At 50.1% G+C, this 23,123-nt stretch overlaps 8 protein-coding genes across 8 annotated transcripts; 4 read left to right on the plus strand and 4 right to left on the minus strand.

Moving 5' to 3' along the window:
* Positions 1-141: 141 nt before the first annotated feature.
* On the plus strand, positions 142-1,094 carry cdc31 (putative cell division control protein Cdc31; the record flags this gene model as incomplete). Its single annotated transcript, XM_039071349.1, has 2 exons — positions 142-417; positions 591-1,094. 2 exons carry the CDS (start codon positions 142-144, stop codon positions 1,092-1,094), a joined length of 780 nt encoding a protein of 259 aa, XP_038930392.1.
* Positions 1,095-1,639: 545 nt separating this feature from the next.
* admB (uncharacterized protein) lies at positions 1,640-4,188 on the minus strand (the record flags this gene model as incomplete). The annotated part of the gene is made up of 2 exons (XM_039071351.1): positions 1,640-4,017; positions 4,125-4,188. 2 exons carry the CDS (start codon positions 4,186-4,188, stop codon positions 1,640-1,642), a joined length of 2,442 nt encoding a protein of 813 aa, XP_038930393.1.
* Positions 4,189-4,813: 625 nt separating this feature from the next.
* On the minus strand, positions 4,814-6,560 carry LCP9604111_3731 (putative DNA polymerase iota; the record flags this gene model as incomplete). The annotated part of the gene is made up of 2 exons (XM_039071352.1): positions 4,814-6,460; positions 6,516-6,560. 2 exons carry the CDS (start codon positions 6,558-6,560, stop codon positions 4,814-4,816), a joined length of 1,692 nt encoding a protein of 563 aa, XP_038930394.1.
* Positions 6,561-7,717: 1,157 nt separating this feature from the next.
* Positions 7,718-8,650, plus strand: LCP9604111_3732 (uncharacterized protein; the record flags this gene model as incomplete). The annotated part of the gene is made up of 1 exon (XM_039071353.1): positions 7,718-8,650. The coding sequence occupies one exon, from the start codon at positions 7,718-7,720 to the stop codon at positions 8,648-8,650; it is 933 nt and encodes a 310-aa protein (XP_038930395.1).
* A 492-nt stretch (positions 8,651-9,142) lies between these two features.
* LCP9604111_3733 (C2 domain protein) lies at positions 9,143-13,070 on the minus strand (the record flags this gene model as incomplete). The annotated part of the gene is made up of 5 exons (XM_039071354.1): positions 9,143-10,576; positions 10,635-12,122; positions 12,179-12,553; positions 12,608-12,643; positions 12,696-13,070. 5 exons carry the CDS (start codon positions 13,068-13,070, stop codon positions 9,143-9,145), a joined length of 3,708 nt encoding a protein of 1,235 aa, XP_038930396.1.
* A 1,260-nt stretch (positions 13,071-14,330) lies between these two features.
* Positions 14,331-16,981, plus strand: LCP9604111_3734 (transcriptional regulator family TF; the record flags this gene model as incomplete). Its single annotated transcript, XM_039071355.1, has 6 exons — positions 14,331-14,415; positions 14,472-14,555; positions 14,620-15,010; positions 15,064-15,178; positions 15,236-15,909; positions 15,958-16,981. 6 exons carry the CDS (start codon positions 14,331-14,333, stop codon positions 16,979-16,981), a joined length of 2,373 nt encoding a protein of 790 aa, XP_038930397.1.
* Positions 16,982-17,545: 564 nt separating this feature from the next.
* LCP9604111_3735 (uncharacterized protein) lies at positions 17,546-17,880 on the plus strand (the record flags this gene model as incomplete). The annotated part of the gene is made up of 3 exons (XM_039071356.1): positions 17,546-17,563; positions 17,617-17,732; positions 17,802-17,880. The coding sequence occupies 3 exons, from the start codon at positions 17,546-17,548 to the stop codon at positions 17,878-17,880; spliced, it is 213 nt and encodes a 70-aa protein (XP_038930398.1).
* Positions 17,881-19,654: 1,774 nt separating this feature from the next.
* On the minus strand, positions 19,655-22,575 carry LCP9604111_3736 (transcriptional regulator family TF; the record flags this gene model as incomplete). Its single annotated transcript, XM_039071357.1, has 5 exons — positions 19,655-21,352; positions 21,414-21,742; positions 21,799-21,892; positions 22,092-22,262; positions 22,315-22,575. The coding sequence occupies 5 exons, from the start codon at positions 22,573-22,575 to the stop codon at positions 19,655-19,657; spliced, it is 2,553 nt and encodes an 850-aa protein (XP_038930399.1).
* Between the last annotated feature and the right edge of the window lie 548 nt (positions 22,576-23,123).

Consider the following 23,123-nt stretch of genomic DNA (forward strand, 5'->3'; position numbering starts at 1 on the left):
CTGGCGCGTCTCCAGAATCCTCCCACCGCCAAACACCTCATCTCTCCACGCATTCTCATGGGCTGCGAGCCCCTCCACTCAAATCAATGCTGAAGAACTGTTGATCCAGCCATCTAATTAAATCTGAACACGCCATCCACCATGGCCTCTGGCCAACCCTTCGCGTCGCGCTCCTACGCCGGCACGAAACTCCCAGAACGCTCCGTCAACACGAACGCGATGCCCTTCAGCGCCTCCTCATTCTCACGGCATCGCGGTCTGGGAAATACCAACCAAGGCGAATTTCCAGATGGCCAAAAGCAGATGCAGCAGTCCGCGCCCGCGCCCGCCACAAACGCCGTATCCCATGGCCCAGCGCAGGACGCGAATCCGCTGAACAGACTCACGGAAGAGCAGAGGGAAGAGATCAACGAAGCTGTAAGGGATACCCAATCCACCCATCTATGACACTACTGTTCTCCTAAATTACTGCAATATCCTGCAACCCCTCCCTCCTCCCTCTCACCTCCCTCCAAGAGTGAAAAGAAAAGAAACCAAACCACAACAACCAAACCCCATCCAAAACCCCCAGCTAACCCAAACCCCTCAAGTTCACCCTCTTCGACCTCGACCGCGATCGCCACCTCGACTACCACGAGCTCCGCGTCGCCTTCCGCGCTCTAGGCTTCACACTCGGCAAACAAGAGCTCATCTCCCTGCTAACAACGTACGGCGTACCCCGTCCCCAAGTCCAGCAACAACAAGGCGCCGCCGGCAACCAACACGCCCAATCCCAACCCCTCGCCTCCAACAAAGGGCCCGTCTCGAACCCGCAACATCCGTCCAATCTGCTCATGCCGCTCTCGTCGTTCCAGGCCGTCACGGCGTTGAAGATCCTCGAGCGGGACCCGCGCGACGAGATCCTGCGCGCGTTCGAGCTGTTCGATGAGGGCGGCAAGGGGTTCATTGACCTTGAGGATTTGAGGCGTGTTGCGAGGGAGTTGGGGGAGACTGGGCTTGAGGAGGAGGAGCTTAGAGCTATGATTGAGGAGTTTGATCTTGAGGGCGTTGGTGGTGTTACTCGGGAGGCTTTTGTTGGGATTTGTTGGCAATGAGTTGGATGTCTAAGGTCTTGTTTGGGGTTGAATCCTGTTAGATGGGTTCGGTTGCTCTCGGAGACTGAGACTTGACATGACTTGACTTTGTTTGTTGTACATGGGTTTTTTCCTTGGTGTTGGGATCTAAGTACTTTTCCTGTTCTCTTGTCGTTTTACTCATGTGCTTGTTTTTGGAGTCAGTGCCTCTGTGTTTATTCTGGGTCAAAATCGCACTTCAAATGGATATTTATTCCTCTACATCTACATGCTCTCTCGCAAGGTGAAAATTCGGTATCATTCATAGCCCAAAGGGCTTCGACATAATCTATTCACGAAAAATGCATCCAAATTCAAGAAGTACCCACAAGAAGGGAAAGCCCAAAACCCCAGATCGCAGATGATATTATCCATGCGAAAGGACTGATAATAACCACCTAGACAACCATCCGCGATGACGCCGATACCCAAATCCTCCAGATCAAATCCCAGAGGCCCGAATGCAAACAAGACAAGGTTCAATAAAACCCATAAACTGTAATATAACTAGAAGCAGAGTGGTGTGATCATGCGTATCGTGGCGGGGGACCAGGGGGAGGCATATTCTGATACCCGCCGTTTTGATACGGGACACCAGGCGGAGGGACATTCTGATACCCGGAATAACCAGGGGGAGGCATATTCTGATAGCCGGCATTCCGGTATCCATGCCACTGGTCCATAGGCGGGCGGGCAGTAGGCTGGGGCCCATTATAGCGGCGATAAGTGCCAGGGGGGATAGCCTTGCGGGCCTTACGCAGCTGTGCACTGCGCTTGCAACGACTATAGATACAGAAGAAGATAGCGAGCAGGAGGAACGTGCCGACACCGACACAGATGCCGATAACCAGCTTCTCGTGCTGCCGGATCCAGCCCAGGGCCGAGGAGCCCTTGCACTGGCCGGCGCTGCAGCGGCCGCCGGAGTCGCAGGGTGTACCGTCCAGATAGTTCTGGTTCATGATGAGGCAACTTGTGGCACCCATTGATTGTTGGGATGAGGGTGCGCCGCACACGAGACTGCAGGAGGGACTGCCTGTGTTATCGCAGGCCCAGGTGTCGTTGGTGTTCAGTACCGCGCCTGTTACTGTGCGGCACTGGTAGTCGCGGCTGGTGCATTGGCCGCTGGCGCAGCTGAGTCCCTGGTCCTTGGCGCCGCAGCTGGCACCGTCGTCTTTGTATTTGTTGGCGGGACAAGAGCTCGAGGTTCCGCTGCAGGTCTCGGCGATGTCGCATTCTCCGGTGCTGGCGCGGCAGACGGTGTCGGCGGAGGCGAACTGGCATTGATCGCAGCAGCTATCGTTGGAGTCATCGCACACGGCGCTGCCTTTAAATTTGCAGGTCTTGGGGTCACAGCAGGAGTTGTCGCTGCAGCTTTCTTCGTCGCCGCAGTCACACTCCTCGTCGCCTTCGACGATGCCGTTGCCGCATTGGCTGCCGCTGATGGTCACGACGCCGCGGTTGTCGGATAGACAAGAGGACTTGATGCTATTTTTGCCAATGGCAGAGCAGATGTTACCGATGGTACATTCCGAAAACTTGGTGATGGTGCTCTCAGCATAGGGGTTCATGATGTATTGCGCATTGGCATTGCAGGTTGACGAACTCAGCGGGCAGCATTGAGACGAGGCTTCCAGGTTATCCGCGCAGGTGCTCTCGTCGCAATCGTGCACTGCTCCAAAGGTGTGACCGGTTTCGTGGGCAAACACCTGCCAGGAAGAACCGGAATTGCGCACTACGACGTTGGCACCGGCCACGGAGTTCGCTCCAGAGGTAACCAGTTCGGACGAGCATAGACGACCCATCCATGAAACCCCAACCTCGGAGCCCGTTGGGCAGTTAGTCATCAGAGTCCAGTAGGCATTGTCATCTGAATGAGTTGCGCGCCACTTGGAGAATTCATTCAGGCGCCAGGTGACATTTCCGCCGTTGCAATCCACGTTCCATGGCGTAGCAGCGGAGCCCGAGCTAGAGCAGCCTGTCTCGGCGATTGTAAGGTTGCGCAAACCAATGGACACATTGAAAGATTCTTCATAGAGATTTGAAGCCGTGTTCACCACGTTGATAACCCAGTCCCTAGCCGCTTGTTCAGGTGTGGAGTTTGTAGCCATAAAGGATTCGGTGAATTCACAATCCGTAGCAACTCCGATCAAGGCCACTTTCTTCGTTTTGGGACATCCACTGGAATCACCGATGGTCGATTTCAGATTCACACCGCCAGTGTTTCCCGAGACACCACCAACATCGGACTGTCGCTTGCTTAATCCGAACATCGAGTTCAACGAAACCACACCCCATTGGCTGTCCATATCCCCGAAAATCGTATTGGACAGATCAGCATTGTATCCAAGGTTATTAGCGCCGCAGCCTTCAGATACGGGCAGCGACCGCTTGAGCTCGGAGTGCGTATAGCGAAACATGTCGGAGTCACGGTAGACGATCATCGATGGCCCATCTCTGGGTTCGACGTCGGCATCCATCGGGCGCTTTTTGTCGAGGTAGGTCGATTGCAGCTCAATGTGGTGCTTGTCGTCGTTGACACTAAAAGCGCCTTCAAATAAAGGCTCGAGGCCATCCCTTTGGACGGTGATTCTTGCCCAGCCTACGGGCGTCCATCTCCCCTTTCCGGATCCTACCAAGGCGCGCCCGCGGAAAACCTTGTGCTCGTCTCGCTTGATCGGCTCAGAATGTGTTATTGTGCCGTCGTTACGGACGTATTGCACATAAGCGTCGTCGGCCAAGATATCATTATTGGGCTCGAGTTCTAGCTTTATGCGCTTGCCGTCTTGGTGTAGGGCGAACGTGATATCAAAATGTGACAGGTGATCTATTTGATGTGAAGGAGTACGAATGATGGCATTGTCGACGGGCGTCACTCGGCGAATGGCGTTTGAGGCCTGTGATCGTGCTGGGGATTGTCAGCGGCTAGGCAACGGAGCTAGGCAACGGGCTGAGCAACGGGCTGAGCAACGGAGGCCTGGGCAACGACGGTCTGGGCTGCAAGTGGGGATTTACCTTGTGTTTGTTGAAAGAGCGATGACAGTGCACCGATCAAGGGCAGAATGGTAGAAAACCTCATCGCAAGATCCAGAATTCAGGGTCCTTCCCCGGTCTTTTCAATAGAGTTTCCGAGACCCTGAGTGGCAAGGGAAATTTTAAGGGTCCACCAGGGGTTTAGGGGTTCAAAAGGAATGTTTCAAGAGAGAAACCAAAATCAACGAAGGACTAGAAGTTCAAGAAACCAGAAAGTGAAGAAAGGAAAGGCAGAGGGATCAGATAATGCCGGGGCTGTACAGGGCTCACTGCCAAGGGCTTAGGAATCCTCGATCCAGTTGGCTTGGCAAAGTGGACTGAAACAATTTCGATGTGCCATTTTAATCTTCCAGATATTGCACGCATTGATAACTGGTTCCTGTGGTTCTGTGGAGAGAGAGAGTTATTTTTATTTCATCCAATCATATTGTCTCTTGCTTGCTTGGCAGGTTATAGCATCCATGGGTGATATTGAAGTGTGCGGAGTATACCATCATCGATATATATCCCAACACGTTAACGTCGAGACTCTTCAGTAAGTAACTAAGGAAACCAAGGTAACTATGTAATAGTCTTTCTCATAGTATGTACTGGTATAACGCGTAAGTGGCTTAAGCCAAGACGCTTGGAAGCCTATTGAAGAATTTCTGACACTTGGCATTAATTGGCATTTAAGGCTGCCGAATAATAGAGGGCTGTGATTCATGATCCCCATGATATATCTGATGTGCCAACTGGGCAAAGTGTGGGATTGACACCCCACATATAGGGCAATCCACACTCCAGGGTTCATCGTCATCCCAGCCATCGTCCGACTGTGACTCTATCTCAGGGGAATCGGGTAACTGCGGATTAGCAAACGAGGGCTCGGGTTCCTGCACAGTCCAATCCTTGAGTACTGTCTCCTGCTGTTGAAACATCTTCCCAATATCACGGCCACTGCTTCGCTTCTGGTCCCCCGCAGTCTCCACCATATTGGTAACCGCAACGTTCAACAAACTGAGATTCCAGCCAGCCTTTTCGGGATGTAACTTGCGAAACATAGGGAACACACTTTCCCGGACCAGCCGTACGGCTAATGCATCGATATTCTCATCCAAATTGAAGATAAAGGGTGGCAGGGGTGCTGAGCGAGAGATGCGATTGGAACTGTATGCACGCCTGGTACCTAAGTCTGCCGGAAGTCTTGGTCGGGTTGATAACCGTAGCGTGCGAGGATGAGCACGCCATCTCCCTTGAGGAGCAGTGTCATCACTCATATCAAGCAAATCGGTTCTTACGCGGCGGATCAGACTCCGGGACAACACTACGAGCTCTCGTCGGACACTCTCAAGCGTATCTAACCGCCCGTAAGAATCCTCGATGCTGATCTGCGTAGGCACATCGCGACCCTCGAGCACCTCGGAACTATCTACTCCGTGGAGAATGTTCCACATGCGCATCCCGATCCCTTTCACAGAGCCTGGCCCGCCGAGGATTCTCTCCAGTAAAGATGGGCTCATGCCAGAGAACTGGCGGACATCCTTGACTGTGATCTTCTCGCCGACGCTCTCTTTCCCTATGATATGGGATTTCAGTTTCTCGGCGATGCGAGAACCAATTCCGGGAATCTTCCGAATCTCGTGATCATCCAGGAACTGGAACACGTTGCTAGTATTATTCTCCGTCGCCGTATATGGCGGCAGAAGAGTCGTTTGGCCATTGGGCTTGTGGACATTACCGACCAACTTGGCTAGCAGTTTGGAGGTTGAGATTCCGCCCGTAGCCGTGAAGCCTATTTGATGCTCTATCTTACTCCGTATATGACCCTGTAAATGAGAGGCAACGAGCAACCTCATTTCCAACGAAGACGAATCGTTTTGAGCGGCTGCCTCCGTTGCGGGAAAGGTCGATCCCTGGAAGCGAGTGGCATCGTAGGAAAAACCAACGGTCGGGTCATTCCGATCAAGATGGAAATACGAATTCGTTAAATCATTTCGATTTAACACGCCAGCGTTGTAGTCAATCATTTCCGTAACATCGAGAAAAAGCTCGTCAAAGCCTAGCTTTTCGACACGGCCGCCCCAGACAAAGGAGCGAACCAGCAAATAAAGCTCCTTGGAAGCATTTCGGAACTTGGTCAAGTCTTCACCGAGAACTATTACCACATCGGGACAGATGCGCTTGGCATCTTTGATGAGCTGCAACTTGTGCAGACCCCGGCGTCGGGCTTCGTAGTTGCAGGTTACCACAATGTGCTTTTGCTGAACTGCCAAAGGAAGAGATCTCAATGCAGGTTGTTCCACTTCGAAGACCGAGGCATAGAAACAGTCATAATCCTGGATATGGGTTAGTCAAAGCGTGGCCAGTGGCAGTAAGAGTGGAGAGAGCTACCAAGTGGAGGATGATGCGATCGTCGTTCCGCACTAGTGCAGCCATGAACTCTGAGCTGATGTCGACGTGTCCATGGGACCTTGATTTGCGGGTGCCTGGCAACGATCGAACGCTGAAAACAGGAACCGCAGGCAACTTCACGATTGGGGCCTATTTGTGGCTGGTGTGGCGTCGGTGGCTTATCTTTATTGGCCTTGGTGCCTGGTAGTTCATGCACGAAGTAGTTACTAGTCAGTTATATTATTCTACTCCATTTTATTGGTTCTAAGCTGCTTTTCTTCATTTTAGATATCTATGCTCAATGAGATCCCGTGCTACCTCATCCTAGTCGACCAGTCCTTGCGCTTTCCTCCGGCATCGCACGAAAGTGGAAAATGCCAGGTAGAAGTCATCGACGCCATTGGGTGGAGCTGATGTTACCCTGCCCCCAGCAACAAGATAGAACTAGTCAATCCGGTGCAGTTGGATCGATTTCCCACCAATCATATCTCGAATACCTCTTCGACGCTTGCAGCCAGCGTCACGTGTAGTATACAACAGTGCCACTTTATATTAGGTATAATGTAGTCTGTATAGGCAAAGTAGAGGCAGACAAAGAATGATAAGACATGCAAAATGGCATTTCCACCTAAACCCACCATATTTAGGTCTTTGCCACCAGGCATATACCCGTATAGGTAGATCGGAGACCCACGGGCCCTGTTCTTTTTATAGACGAATGCGTTTTCTCTCTGATCCTGCTCCTGATCCTGTTTTTATTCAGGAAATACCTTAAAATACTCTATAAGATACTCTTGACATAAACAACAACATCTGCTATACTACCAAAATAGAAAAACCGAAATTAGTGTGGATGGTGGCGTCGATAGTTACGCATCCACTCGAGTCTGGAATTGCCATGGAAATCTCTGCTTTGCGCTGAACGGAGTACTTCGGAGTATATATGGGGTAATTCTCCATGGAGATGGTTTAAATACTCTGAATAAAGCACTTTGACGTTAATCTTAAATCTTTTTAAGTCGTGGAATGTGCAAGTGACATGCATCTTTCATCACATCCCAAGCGCCAACCTCCTCTATTCTTAGTTCAACCCCGCTAAACATCTTTCCTCTTCTTTTTTTCTTTCTTCTTGGGCTGAGATGACACACATTTGATTCTTCTCTACTTTTACCATGTCGTGTCTGTCTGAAGCGACGAGCACAATGACCTCCCGACCAAAACTCACCCTCCAAACCACCGCGCTCCCTCGCACATTCGGCACTTCAACGACCGGCCTATCATTTTCCTTCGCAACAGCACCAACTTCATCCCCCACTATTCGAAACACCTTCAAGAATGCCTACGAAGTTGCATCCCCATCTTCCGCACCCTCCCCCTCCAAATCCACGCGCTACAACAAACCGGCCTCTCCCTACATCCTACACCCGAACAATAATATCTTCAACCACCGCCCATATCAACTCCCCATCGGCGTGCGCAGCATTTTACGCAACTCCCCACTAGAACCCTCCGCCCGCCGACGATCAGGCTCCATCTCAGCAAGCGGAAATGGGCCCAACGGCGGCGGCTCACGTCGCGTCTTCTTCCCAGCAAAGAAACAAGTCAGCTACCGGTACCCACTGGAGGAGGAGATCCGGACAGAATGCTACACCGCGCAACACCTGGATCTCGTGACCGAGTCAGACGAGGCAGTGGGAACCGAGGCACTCGCCAGAACCAAAACCCCACCCGAGACAGGCCCCGCCCCCTTCCCGCACCTCGAAGGCGAAAAAGAGGACTCCGATAACAGCCCGTCCTTATCGGGGAGTGCCTCCGGCGATGAGACCAGTGCCGATGAAGGCGTGCGCGGGTCTTCGCTCTCCAAGACGGAGCGGAAAAAGCGCCGCACCATGCGTGCGGAGCGCCAGGTGCGAGCCGTCGCTTTGCTTGATGGCTTCGAGGCGGATGGCTCCTCGACGCCGCGCACGCCCAGGCAGGGCCGGGCCAAGCGTCGGAGGGAATGGAAATGGACTCTCGGGCCTGTCGATAGGGCCGAGATCAATGGCCCCGAGAATGTCTCATTATTGAACGCGGCTAAGGTTACCTCCGGCCCAGAGTCTCTCCGAGTATCCACCGACTTTGCGCCCGATTGTTAATTATGTGACGTTCATGGTTTTATGCCTGATGTCTTTTTTTGTCTGATGTCTCCTTTTATTTCCCCTGCATGATAATGGCGATGCATATAATTTCTCACGAATCATGTTGTATAGAGGCGCTGTTTGGGTTTGTCCGGTTTCTTTTGGCGCATCTGCGCCTCTTTTCTTCTTCACTGGCTATGGTTTTATCATTCTATCTTCTATGGATTATATCCTTTCGATGTATACTTTTCCCAATCTCATAAGGCACAAAATAAAACGAGGACAGAAAGCAGAGTTCACGAATTCAATTCTTGACCAAATCTGGAATTAAACTTTTATAAGGCATCACCGCCATTCTTAGGTTCATCTACATGGTAGTGAATGGTAGTCATAAGCGTTCAATAGTTAACTCGTGGGTGTTAAACAGTAAATAATAAATCTATATTCACATTTTATATGCAAATGCAAAGGACATACAAAACGCCGAAACATAAAACATCATACATCGTGTCAAGTCTCCGTCTCGACATCTGGCTCGCGACCAGTGAGACCACCAGCACCGATCTTCTTCTTCATCTTCCGGAACGCATACTTGGCCTCGTCTTTAGCAAAAGCAGCATTGCGCGCAGGCCGCCACTGCATCATACCACGCTGCTGTCGCTGCTCGCTGTGTTTATTCGCCTTGTTGATCTGGCGAGTACTCATATTGCTGTGTGACGCAGACGTCCCAGGTCCACTGCCACTGATGGTCGAGGGTCCTCTCGACAAGGGCTCGAGCTCGTCATTTGACTCCGAGGTGTCCTCGTTGTGGTGCTCTCCATATTGAGAACTGGATCGATGAGAAGATGGATCCTTGAGAGGCGGAGGGGTGTACGGGTCATGGGGCGGTTGGTCCCGGCCAGGCTCAGCGATTTTGCGTCCGAGGGAATCAGTGTACGCCCGCGGGTCTTGACCGAACGCTCCACTCCAGTCTTGGCCGTCGTGGTCAATCCACCGCTGACGCTCAGAGGGCGAGGCTTGCTTCAAGATGTCCCGTCCTTCGATCAGAGACTGCTCGTGCAATTCCTGCACTTCAGGAGGAACTTCGACCTCCACCGTGCTGGTACGGACACCCTGGGACACGCACGCTTCCCACGTCTCGAAGGTCTCACGGGAGTCGTTGTCAATCACGAAGAGCTCGTGTGATTCGTCAATGCCCGGTGAGAACTTGCATCGGAATTGCAGACGTCCCACCTCTGTCAAGTCTTCGAGTCCAGGTACCTGCTTGGCCTTCCAGTTCTCCTCCGTGACGTAATTCTGTGTCAAGCGAGCGCCCATCTTTGTTGTCCAGATGGGAATGTCAATGTCTGTTTCCTCGTTGTCGACAATATGTTGGAGCCACAGAATACCGTATGCGGCTGCGCCTCGCTTGCCCGGGTTGTGGAACTCGAATACTATCGGGGAGCGGTATCGGTACTTTACAGGCATGCGAATTGAGTCGCGGAAAGCGTCATCGGAGATATCGAATATCGCGTCATTGCCTTCCATGTGGCACTTGTGCCGGGTGATCTTGCCAACGCTGCCCCCGGTGCGCAGCTTGATCTTAGAGTGTCGACCAAAGTCCTTCGCGATGATGTTCTGTCCAGCAAATTCAAAGGTGCCGACATCCCAGCCAAGCATGCAAGGTGGCAGCTTGGTCTCCACATGGCGGAACAAAAGAGAAAGGCGGATACGTCCAAACCCAATACCACCGTCGAGAGGATACCAGCGGGTTACTTGTGAGCTGGTTTGAAGGATATCAGATAGCTTCAGAGGAACCACGCCAAGGATAGGGTCATGCTCGCGATAGCGTTGGTCACGGACGGTGATGGTCACAGCAGCTGAGCGCCAGTCGCGGACAAATCGCTCAGTTCCTGCGTTGAAGATGGGCTTGGAGCTCACAGCCTTCGCACGAGTGCGATAGATCTGATATACTGTTAGTATCTGGAATTTGAAGTGGACTAATATGTCTACAAATACGTACCAGTTGGTCGTTCAACAAAACCATGCAGTAACTCGTTGGGAGATCTTCACCTTCCTCCTCTGTGTTCTCACCATATGGCTTCGCTGGCTCATACTCTTTGCCCTTGCGGTTCCCATCACTGCCCTTGATATTGGCAAGCTGAAGGTTGACAATCTGGTGCACAACAATGTGCACAATACCGCTAGGCCAGATTGGATCGGGTGGTGTATGCATAATGGCATCCTCCTCTTCGTTTTTGATAGCCCCCTTTTCGTCTTCGAAAGTCGGATCGCCTCTGAGGTTTTCAGGAAGGTCTTTCTTCTGGCCATCAGTACGCAGCTCAGGGCGAAGCTTTGGTTTCCCGAAGTAGCCAACTTCCCAATGCAGCTCACCGGGCATTTCACTGCCCTGATCCATACCCTGGAGCTTCGAGACCTGGGGATACATCTGACTGGGATGCTGAAGCATCTCCCGGATAGGTAGCTCGACCTTGCCGACAATATCATCCGCGGTGTTGCGGTCAGAGTCCCAGAGCTCGATGCTCAGGTTTTCATTGGCCTTGATCAATTCCGGCGTCACAAGAAGGGCGGCAGTCTCTTCCCAAATCGGATTGAGGTCATCCGTAATCACACGTGTGCAATACATGGGCTTGCCATACTTTGAGAAGGACAGGTTGATGTATGGGTCGCTGCCGCCACCCTCGCTACCGCGAGCATCCTGTTTACTCAAGCCAACAGCGCGGTGAATCCGAATCCACATCACACCCAGTGCCAAAGTATCCTTGTGGATGTCATCTCCTGTCAACATCATGCCGAGATCCATGGTCATGGACTTGGGGGCTGCAAACATGCCACAAGCGGTACTAATGGCGGAGTTGACAAAGTTGGAGATCAACGGTAAGTTCAGAACATTCACACCCGTTCGGAACATTGGCATGCAGCCTGCTCGAACGTGGGGAATTCCAACTAAAGTGAACGTCACATCTTTCATGAATGGTGGTTCGGGCATCATTTGGAAGCGCAAGCGGACAGTCCCGACAAGTTCAATCAGCTCCACGAATACGGGAAATGGCACACCAAATAGGCCTCGAATGCCCAGATAGAATACAAGTTGCATGTGCATGTTGCGTGCTTTCGATGACGCACTGTGACCAGTTGGGCTTGCGTGATAGGCAAAGGAGGCTTCCATGTTGTAGTAACTCCCTCCTTCTTCGGCAGCAGCAGCTTCCTGTGGGTCCTTATTCTTTTTGTTTTCCTCGCGGATGTTTTCCTTCAAACCTTCCACATGATCATCGGGGAGAGCCCGCATGCTTAGAATCCGGAGTGGGTTGCTGCCCTGGTCAATTGCTGCGATGCGAACATTCTCTACAACCTTGGGTGCAGAGACTTGCATGATATCTTCGATTGTGTCGGCCACAGGTGTCAGCATTTCCGGGTTAACGAGCCCCCACACGACACCGAGGAAACTGTTCAACCACTCCACAGATTCAGGAAGGAGATTGGCAGTAGCCTTTTGAACTGTCAGTATCTCTATCCATCAACAAGGTGATACAATAGAGAACCTACCATCTGACCGCGAAGATGCTCACTCTCCCACTCCATTGCGCGACCGCTGCGAATGACTTCCTTCATCCATAACCATATTCCACTCGTAATGCATGCGGCTAAGGGAACAAGACCCCAAAGGGATCCCCCGCACATCCGCCCTAGTATGATTATGGCAACAGGTATCCCAATGCAAATGCCAGTGGTACGCTTCTGCAGTGCGTCAAACATAGGCTGATACGTGACAGTAGGCGTGGGGTGGAACAGAACGTTCGTCTTTTCTCCTCGAATGGGAACATCGGAGGTTGTACCCTCGGCGATAGGATCGGGAGGTGCGGTAATGTCCTGTATCTTTTTATACTCTGCAAGATCTTGGTCGGCACTTGTTTGGATGTCCTGATATGCATATTAGTGATATGTCCCATGAACTGACATTCACAGACAACTCACCGTGGGCTTCCCAAGATTCGCATTCGGAACCGTCAACTGCGAATAAATTAGACTCCGTTCAAGATTCCTTCGATATGATCCCACATACCATTGGATTATTTACAGTATCCATGCATGTCTCATCTAGGTCTTCCACGCCGATCTCCTTGCCCGTAGTTGGGTCTGTCACGGTACGAATCCTGGCCTGGGAGACTTCGCGTGGCTTATGAGCGACAGCACCTCCCTCGGCTTGATCCTTTTGATCTGCGTGCTCTGATTGCTCTCCATAGGTTCCTTGCGCTTTTTCATGTGCAATCCTTTCTTTATTAGCCCGGTGTTCTTCGTCTATCCTGAGATTGCGTTCCTTTTTTTCGTCTTCGACATGTTTCATAAAGTGACTTATTGTTGGAATAGGATTGGCACCACTCCAATGCTCCCCGACCCGGCGGCTCTTGGGAGCATCATGCTGATGACCTGTAGCCATCTTGGAGAGCGGCGGAAAAAAAGGAAACGAATCGAAGTTCAGGGTTTGGCTATTTGTAGGGTTGATTTGGCTTGACTGTACAATGCGGTAGAAGGAAGACGAGTACACCTTCTCAGGATTCCCCCGAGAATAAAATTGTTGAGCGAAGAGAACTTAAGAATTGTCCGGGATTTCAAGATCGACGGATGAAGGAAGCTTTCCCCAGAGCTACGTCATCGACAGGGAAATGAGGCTATGACGATATCACAACCATTCAACCTATCATTGATCCTGTATCATCTAGATTGCCAAGGTGCACACGCAAAGATCGCTATGACTTCCCCACATTTTAGGCCAATCTATGTAAGCATAGGGCTGGCCAGGAGATTGCTGTGTATCCCATCTCAGCGGAATCCCGGTCTTGGCGTTGACACCTTTCAGGTGAATTGGCAAAGCTGTCTATTCTCAATACAAAGTCAATGCATTTAATCTGACCTTCAATTGACTTTCTCTGCTAGATTGTTCTTTACTATAGAAGAATTGTGTAATATAGCATATGATGTCACCGACCATGAATAACTTGCATGTCCCATTTTTATACCGCCATACAACTTACAGCCCATTCGGTTATCCTGCTTATACCTGCATGTCGGACTACGCAGGAATTAGGCTGGCGAATGAAGTGTGCGGACACATGGAGGGTGTGTGATGAGGGTGCTGATAGCTACAAAGCTAAGAGTCGATCAAGCTAAGAGCTATCCGCGCTAGTCCTAGTTTCGAGACAACCAATGTGATTAAGTTAAAGATAGTTATGGATAGCCGAAACTTTGGTTGTATATTATTGTAGAGCAAGCCATTGGCATATGGGGAGTAACGATAGGTCCATTTCCAGTGACAGAATATTCGATTCAAGGAAAAGGGACGGCTAGACATATAAAGCCGCCGGGAGTATCCCGCAATGTTAAAAAAGGAGGCTTATTCTCAGGGTCGTCCCTGTATATATAGAGATCAATGTCTATCTCTATTTGACACCCTGGCAGATAGTCCACATCGAGGTCTCTAATTGGTCGGAAGTAATTGGATACATCGTTCCAAGGTTTGCCTATGGGGCTCGACCTCGGGAGGTCATGATTACCGACTGGCATTTATTGAAGATGCCTCATGGTGAACTCATTGATCGTATTCATCTTCTTATAAAAAGCACCTTGCAGTTCAGCAACCTTGACCTGTAGCCAACCCCTGAAATATGTGGTCAACACCAGATGATCCCAATCATCTATCATGCCTGTCCTGAATCCAGCCACCAGTGGGCCGTTGGCATCTCGGTACACCGACCAATGGCGCCGACCAATATCCAACCGGGATCGTGGGCCTGCCAATCACAGGTGTCATGCCTTTTGTCAAAACAAGTCTTGTTGCTAGCTATACTCCGGCCATCAATCCCACCGGCAGATATTTCACTGCGAAAGGAGGTTTTTGCTCCCGGTGCTTCCCTCAAGCTGGTTTGTGCGTCTCGGATTCGTCGCAGATTTTCTATTCTCGCTTAGGACTCTGCGCTGACCATGAACAGCGGGCCAAGTTGCAATGAGTGGAAGGCCATCTCGTCGATCTTCGCGATCTGAAAACCTTCCAACAGTCCCCCCAAATGATAAGGACCCTTTCAACTACACAAATGAGCTCGAGAGTGGAGAGGCCGTGACACCACGGGAGCCGATCGTCTTGGGGGCATATCGTCCCTGGAACAACCCTCGAGCCGCCGGGGAGCAGCCGATGAACGCTAAAGTGGCCATTCCTAGACTCGACCTTCCTCTTGTAGGCAATACTGGTCGAGTTAGTCAGGCATGCCACAACTGTCGCAAACAGAAGAACAAGTGTTCTGGTCATCGCCCCTCTTGCCTCCGATGTCAGGAGACCAACGTTCTCTGTGTCTATGTCGACGGGAAACGAGAGAGAAATGCTAGGTCTGTGATCCTCCTAGATGTGATCGCCCAAAATATTCACCCCTAGGACTTAGACAACTTACAGTGATAACGAGCCAACTCCAACACTACGAATCTCTCGTTCGCGAGCTTTATCCCAAATTATTCGACACTGAGCTGGGCAAAGTCATCGACCAAGCTCTCGAAAAAGCGAGTCTATATTCCGGTCAGCCAAAATCTTTCTTGATTTTATCTAACAACCTACAGATAGCTAGCCTTTCCCTGTCATCGCCGACCCTTGCCAAAGTACCAGATGAGTCAGATTCGTCGGCCCGAACGCTTCCCTACGTGGATCACACCTTGGAGGACTTTAATAGAGACATTTCCCTGCAAGCGATTGGCTTTACAGGAGAACATTCGGCATCGGCATGGTTATACAGGCTTAGGTGCTTGATCGGTCCGACAAGTTCCAATCCGGATGGTCAGTTCGAGGAATCAACCCCTCTTTCAATTTCTTCCTGTGCATTCTTTATCGATGATACAAGAATCTCGCCGATAAAGAAACTAGATGCTCTCGCATATCCCTCAAAAGCGGTCGCCGATGAACTTGTGGACAGGTACTTCCAAGTTGCCCACGCCTCCTTCCCCGTCGTTGGCAAAGAGATATTTTTAAGCCAGTGTCGGTCATTCTATTCAAAGTCCACAGCACATCCTGGAAACAAGTGGATGGCGTTGTTGAATATGGTTTTCGCGATCGCTGCAAGACATTTCGAGCTTTCCGGAGACCAATCTCAAGATCACAACATCCACGCGGTGTACTTTACACGTGCCTGGCAATTGCACACGAGCGAGAGTATCCGATTGGAGAATCCCAACCTGCAGCAGGCACAGGTAGAGGGGCTAATATCACTTTACTTGCTTTCCATCGGGCAGGCCAACAGGTAGGTCGAACACCGCGAGTCTTTACATAGCTACTGATTCTGGGTTAGGTCATGGAGAAAATGTGGGATTGCAATCCAGTCGGCGGTCGCGATGGGAATCCACCTTCGTAGCGAAAGCCCCAGCATCACACACGTGTCCAAAGAAACCAGATATCGGCTATGGTGGGCGTTATACCTGTTGGACATCCTGCTCTGCGTCGTGACTGGACGTATGCCCAGAATGCAGCAAGAACACTGTACAACCCCTTTGCCGGTGCCCTACAAGGAGGAAGACTTCCGGGATGAGCATGTAATGAGGCTTATTTTGGACATTCAATCCAGAAGCCGCCTCATGGCTTCTCTACTCTCCTTTGATCCCTCGACTGAACCGAACGACCCTTTAGCCCACTCGCCTTCTTCACCGTTCATGTCTCACCAGGCATCACCTGGCCTGCAGATTCAGGCTAACGTCTCATTGTACTTTCTTTATTCCATTGACTTGGCAGCTGTGATGAGAGAAGCAATCGAGATCTTGTATTCTCCCGAAGCGGGACGAAAATCTCGGAATGACACGGAAATGGCCATGTTATCGCTCAACAGAGCGGCTGACAACTGGTTTGCGCGCCTTCCTGGGACTTATAGTTTCGCGGAAATTAGAGACGACCGACCCTTTGTCCGTCAACGCACGAGTTTGGCTTTTCAATATTATTCGACCAAACTTGTCATTTCACAACCCGCGCTTCGTTGTGACGTCTTCTCCACTGGTCTTGACACGCCAATGGCAATGGTCTGCCTCAATGCGGCAGGCCAAATGCTTGATCTCCTACCCAATGAACCGAACATCTCCTGGCTCTTGGGTTGCTCACCTTGGTGGTGTTCTCTCCATTACCTCACGCAAAGCACTGTAGTGCTCACAACACAGTTGCTCATCCAGAACCAACCAAGAGCCAGTGAGAGAAATGAGGCATTGGAAAGGGTCCAAAAGGCTCTCCGGTGGTTGCATGAGTGCTCCACCAAGGATCCCTCTTACAAGCGGGCTTGGTGTAACTTCACAGAGCTGTTGTCATCCCAAGGATCGAAACTTTCAGAATAAGATCTCTCGGCCACCTGCCACCTGCCACCTGCTATACCCCAAATTTCTGTGGGTCCTTTTTTCCTTTGTTTACCTCCCGTATACAACAAGTACTACTGATTTCCGTTGTGATTACCCGGCGTCCCATTCCCCTATTTCGCATAGATATATATACACGAGAGTTCAAAGCCGCAAGGTAGAGTGCGATGTCTTATTCATTGGACATTGCAATATCACACCACCTTACATAGAGCGGATGTAAACCACCTAATTGGCGTATCCGGGTCGCAATGACCCTGGCAACGACCAACAAGGCAATATTCAAATATTACTTGCTGCAATTGCTTGAATATACGGTTCAAGGGTGGGTAACACGGTGCCACGAAACGGATTGACCCGGTTCAGGAGGATACGTAATGGTAGTTGCCACCTGGATGTTGAGATATAGTTCCTCGGTCAGGTTAGAACCATGCAATGACGTCAGTGTTCTTGGCGCATCAGGTATATATAGCTAAGCTGGTCATCGACAGCTGTATCCTAAGCAGCCTCTCAAATATCTATACAAATTACACATGCTCGAATAACATGGGTTCGAAATATATTGTAAATACCCTTCTCCTTTTCTCATAGTCACATGATCCCTACTAACGAATAAGGTAACCTTCCTAGACTCAGCTGCGACTGAGGATATCAATGCCTGCATGGACCAGGTCCACAAAGACGGGGGAGTTGTCATAGACATATTCCCAGACATGATCGCTAGGGGCTTTTCGTACGTACCTTGTCCATTGAGTATTTTCCACGGAGATTCAACGGAATTTCTTACTGATCTCTGTTCCAGAGCATATATAACCGACTCGGTCCTTCATAGACTTGAGTTAGACTCTATTATTGATCATATAGCGCCCGATGCTTCTTAAATCAGTCACTTGTCATCTTCTTTATGATACCTGTAGACCTAGCATTCTTTCCCTGAACTTTTTGGACGATGTAAAGTTATGCGTCGAGCTAGAGGAAGATAGGCGTGAATAGACTTCGAAAATTCGATGACATTAGCCATAGTTAACTACGTACACCTGATCCATGGAACCGTCCTAAAACCATAATTACTAAGACGGTAATTAGAGCGGTGAGCCAAAAAGACCCATTGTCGATTCGTCGCCCTACCCTTCAGTCTCCCCCTCAGTCTACCGACTGCCTGATGTTGAGCGATGATGAAGACATTTGAGATTCCGTTCTATGCAACTGACTTGCCTTACCCGCGACCCACCGGTACCGAAATCGAAAACGCCCCTGGCATACCCATGGAATATGGAGGACGAAAAATAGTCGGAGTAGGCCCGCATTTTATTGTGAAATTTGGACTGGGTGTCAATCTCATGGAAGGAGAAAATATGTTATTTGTTCGGGAGAAAATAAATATCCCTGTCCCACGTGTCTTCGCCCTCTATTCAGACCTAGAGACAGGCAAAAATTTTATTGTCATAGAGCGTATTCTCGGTCAAACACCTCTTTTAGCATGGCCGTAACTTACAATACTGGAGAAAGAAGAAATACTAAAAGACCTTTGGAGTTACTTTGACGACTTGCGTCAGCTTCTATCCCTAAAGTACTTTGGCAGTTTCGACCAAAGACGACTTTTAGATGAGATATTTTGGACATATAAGCCAGATCCATTAGTGAATGGTCCATTCGACTCCGAAGAAGACCTTAACGAAGCAATGTTACGAAAATATACCTATAACAGGGGCCCACTCTACAGAGCGGAATATCTTCGAAGATGCTTCCCTTTTATTTTTAAAGGCCATACAGCGACATTCACCCACGGTGATTTGCAGAGGAAAAATATCATCCTCCGCGAGAAAAGTCATGACCAAGAAGGTTCACACCTCGTGATAATTGACTGGGAAAAATCCGGATGGTATCCTAGGTATTAGGAATATTGCTTAGCTGTGGGTGCTTTGCGATGGGATGACGACTGGCCCCTTTGTATTGACAGTATCCTTTCGCCGTTTGTCTCTCAGGCTTCATGGCTTCAGTCACTGCGCCTAGAATTATGGTCATAGAGGTTGAATAGACACAAATCTTCATACGTAACACTCTTGCTTCCCTCTTCTTCCAATAAGTTAGGCTAGCATTATTTCCTTGGCTGCCAAACGGCGTCCTCTCCTTCCGTGTGGAAATTCATCAGCAACAGCTCGCCCTCATTTCATCTATTATACCTGGGTGTCGTTTTGGGCTGTCAAAACCTCAATGACATTTCTCTATGTCGGTCTCCAGGTAACTGCCCGTTCTTTGAACTCAATAACTTTCCTCTCATATCTTCTAAAGGATTCCTACCCGACATCCGATCAAGAGTAGAATGAAGATGATTCCTCGGGTGTGAGTGAACTTTATATCGCTTGTGAACGGTACTCGCCTAGTAATGAACACCGACATTAGCTCACCGGACTGCTCTTTCTCCAACACGGAGATAAACTATTGACTATAAATAAATAATTGAGGGGCGAATCAAAGTGACCTGGCAGACCAACATATCTAATAAAAACTGGACTGTCCAAGGCACGTCGAATGATTCTAAGGATACTTCTTTCTATAGGAACAACACAAAATGTGGCCTGCCAAAACACCAAATTGAGGAAAAAGAATACAAGACTTGCATTCGGCACAATCCGCTCGACTTACACGCGTTCGTCATAATCCCATATCCAAATAATCCCAATTAACATCATAATCAGCCAAAAACGGAGCCTGAAACGTGAACTCAGAGTTAAGAGCCCAAAACTCGGTAGGCGGATCAAAGCTCAAGTTAGAATCCGCCCATTGGGTTGTTTCCACAACATTTCCATTTGGATAACCGGGGTCCGGCATCGTGTCCATCCATGAAGATGATGGGTAGTATTGCCCAGGCGCGGTATTGGGCAAAGTTGGTGGCGGTTTAACAGCAATAGCAATATGTCTAGATGATTGAGCGCTCATGGAACGACGTTCGAGGTATATTGTGCCGAAATAGGGAATATCGAGCTTGATGCGAGTAGGCCGTCCATTCTCGTATTGGTGTCCTTCTGATTCGTCCAGTTGCGGGGGTTCGGTTCCCATCCCTATTGCCTTGATGATTTTCAGAACGTGTACTGCTCGAGTTGCGATCTTGTCCGGAGGAACAGTATTCGATAGTTGTTCTAGAACAGCCACAACCCGGTCGAGAGCGAAGTAATCTCCTTTGGTTAAGTCCTGTGGGCCAAATGGCCCGAGGGCATTGACAATAATTGTCATCGCCGTAGTGAAGGCTTGGAAATCAAGAATCTTCGAGTCAAATCCGTTTTCAGTGGTGCGTCGGATATTGACATAACAAGCGATGATGCTGCGGCAGGCGTGGAGACAGGTCTGGCGATTATACTCATAGGAGTTGTCAGTACCGGACGCTAGTAAAAGAGGCAGGTGTAACCAAGCCATGAGCTGGTAGTACCATAATCGATAGTGAAGCCCGAGAAAACAAGAAGACCGCTCGGTACACTTGCCTGGCGGAAGATTGTCGGGTGACACCAAAGGAGGGGGATCGAACGCTTGAAGTTTCATATCGATGCTTTGTGTCATCTGCAGCATGGCCGGAGTGACTTCGGTGAAGGTCTGATTGCGCTCAATGATTGAGCCTGCTATCCGAGCAAGCGGGTTCAGAACAGATTCATTGTGAACGGGTAAATCATGGGAGTCTCTTGGGTTGGATTGATATAGATCTATTGCCGTATTGGATATAGCGCCGTGTACCCCAAGGATCAGGGAAAAATGCCTGTCAACGATAAGGATGTGTCTCCAGATGAACGTAGCCCGGTGTTGAAACTCGACACTCTGATTGGGAGCTGGTTCAGCACGGTGGAACCCGATGAGCTGGGCGATGTTTGCAGCCCGACGATAAGAAAGCCACGCACTTCGTAGCTTTCCGTCATTGCTAAAGATCAACCCCTGTAGGACTAAGCACTCAAGCCCGTCGATACAACTAACAATAGAGTCATCGGAGCAAACGAGCGTGGAAACACGGGTGATGCATTCTTCAACCAGGACCCATGGGAGGCAGGGCAGATCAAGAGAGGACAAATCAAACCCCGAAGGGAGTTGTTGGAGACACAGTGCAATCCACAAGATGGCCTTAGCAACCATAGCTGGGTGGCTATTTGAAAGCTGTTGCTCCGAGGACGAAAGCAATGATTCATCGTAGTCTCCGAATAACTGCACGCGCATAAGCCACCAGCTACTGCTAGCCTCCGATATGATTTTCAATGTCTTTTGAGATGGTATCAATGCTGTCAGATCGCGGCGCAGTCTCCCCCAGTCCCGATTAATTGTGCCATATGGCGTAAAATCGGACTCAACGGTGTCGGTTCGTTTGAAACCTATCTATTCACTAGTAAGCGGGAGCTACCGGGAATTGAAGACCGATGCGAGTTATCGCACGAACCGCTTCGTTGTCAAAAAGAGACAAGACTGGAGCACTGTCCGGGGCTGGTGTCACGGTCGAGGGGCTCGATTCGAGGCTGGTTTCGGCTAAATCTAAAGGTGATTTCAAGTCCCCCTGTTGACTGTTCCCACCGTCGACTCGTATCAGAAGCTTCTCCAACAGGTTTTCCACCCGAGCCATCCGCTCGTTCAGATATGTGCGGTCCGATTCGCGGGGATTCTCAGGCTCCGGCAATTCCTGGCTGCGACATGGAAGTCCCCGGGCGAGACATTCTTTGCAGCTCTGTTCGCTATCAGACACAAAAATACAACGAACTTTGCGATGTTTGCCTATCGCAGAAAACAACCGTTAGGAATAAATCATCCGTATCAAGGGGTTCTTGTACATTGCCAGCAACTGCGGGTCCCTTTTCGGATCTTCTTCCGAGGCTGATCCCCGGGTCTCTCGGGCCGCGCATGTGGATCGTGGATCGAGTGCATCTGAAGGGAAAGGGTCTGACTATTCACGTAAAACACCAGTGGTAAGAATATGAATTGAAATATCTCACACAAGTTAGGCAGTCAAGGTCTGGGAAAATCGGGTGGCGACACGTCGAACAAAGCCCCCAACCCTGATCGAGTTGGCGCGGTCTGACCGCCTACTCACCGACAATCGTGAGATGCAGGCAATGCATCTTACTGTCTTCATCTTCATTCCCTTTCGCAATTCACAGGAAAGAAAGGTCTGGTACAGCCATGACGCCATCGCCTTGAACTGCAATCCAGGGGGTATCTTCAAAGCGAAGCCCGTGATTGGCTCAACGTGGAATTCTCCAGGCACAATGCTTATGCTCACGTCGGGGAGTTCGGCCTGGAATGACAAGTTGTTAGATAGAATGCAAAGATTGTAAAAGCCGCCTCACCTTCATCTTCTCGGCCATCTGCCTAATCGGATCCAACAGGACTTCGTCTCCTCCGGCGCCAACAAAGATTTTTGAAACAGGAAGATCTGTCCACCAGCCTGCGGGGGCTTTGGCAGGGCAGTTGTACTCATCTTCCGCCGTCTGGCCCAGAGATATCCGTGCCCAGCTATTCAAAGTCTCAGCCGTAATGACGTCTTTATCCGCGTTTTCACTGGAGCTCGGATGATCAGTTCTGAAGTCAACCCAAGGGGACAACAACATCGCTCCTCCGAGAGGCTCATCAACCGAAAATCTCGGCACGATCTCTTGAGGATGTGGGTGAGTGAGATGTGATAGTAGCCCACGTGCAAGATGAGCGCTCGCAGAAGATGAGCGCCCGCAGAGTCACCCTGAAGAATAATGTTTGACGGTCGTTTTCCCAGTGTCTGGATGGCGCACTGTAGCACGATAACGGCCTGTTGCAATTGTCGGGGGCAAGCTCATAGACAATGAGTAGTACACCGATGCTTTTTCCGTATTGTCTTATGTCCGCGAAGAGAGCTTCGAGATAGCTGAAGTGACTCGGTAGTGCGGGGAGGCAGTAGCCGCTACCGGGAAAGTAGATAATCAACTTCTCAGAAGCAACGTTACCAAGCTGAAATGCCATTGTACCTTCGGGAAGAGCGAGTATGTTGGGGGAGGCATTTAGTTGTCTCATGTGGGCTTCGTAACTTTTCTGAGCTAGAGCCGGGGGGGGGGGGGGGGGGGGAAAAACCCCACACCTGCGTGATGATATTGTTTTGTTTGACCCCCCGGGGGCGTAGAACTAT

This window comes from Penicillium roqueforti, assembly GCF_015533775.1.
Source record: "Penicillium roqueforti strain LCP96 04111 chromosome Unknown scaffold_06, whole genome shotgun sequence".
In the NCBI taxonomy this organism is placed as follows: domain Eukaryota; kingdom Fungi; phylum Ascomycota; class Eurotiomycetes; order Eurotiales; family Aspergillaceae; genus Penicillium; species Penicillium roqueforti.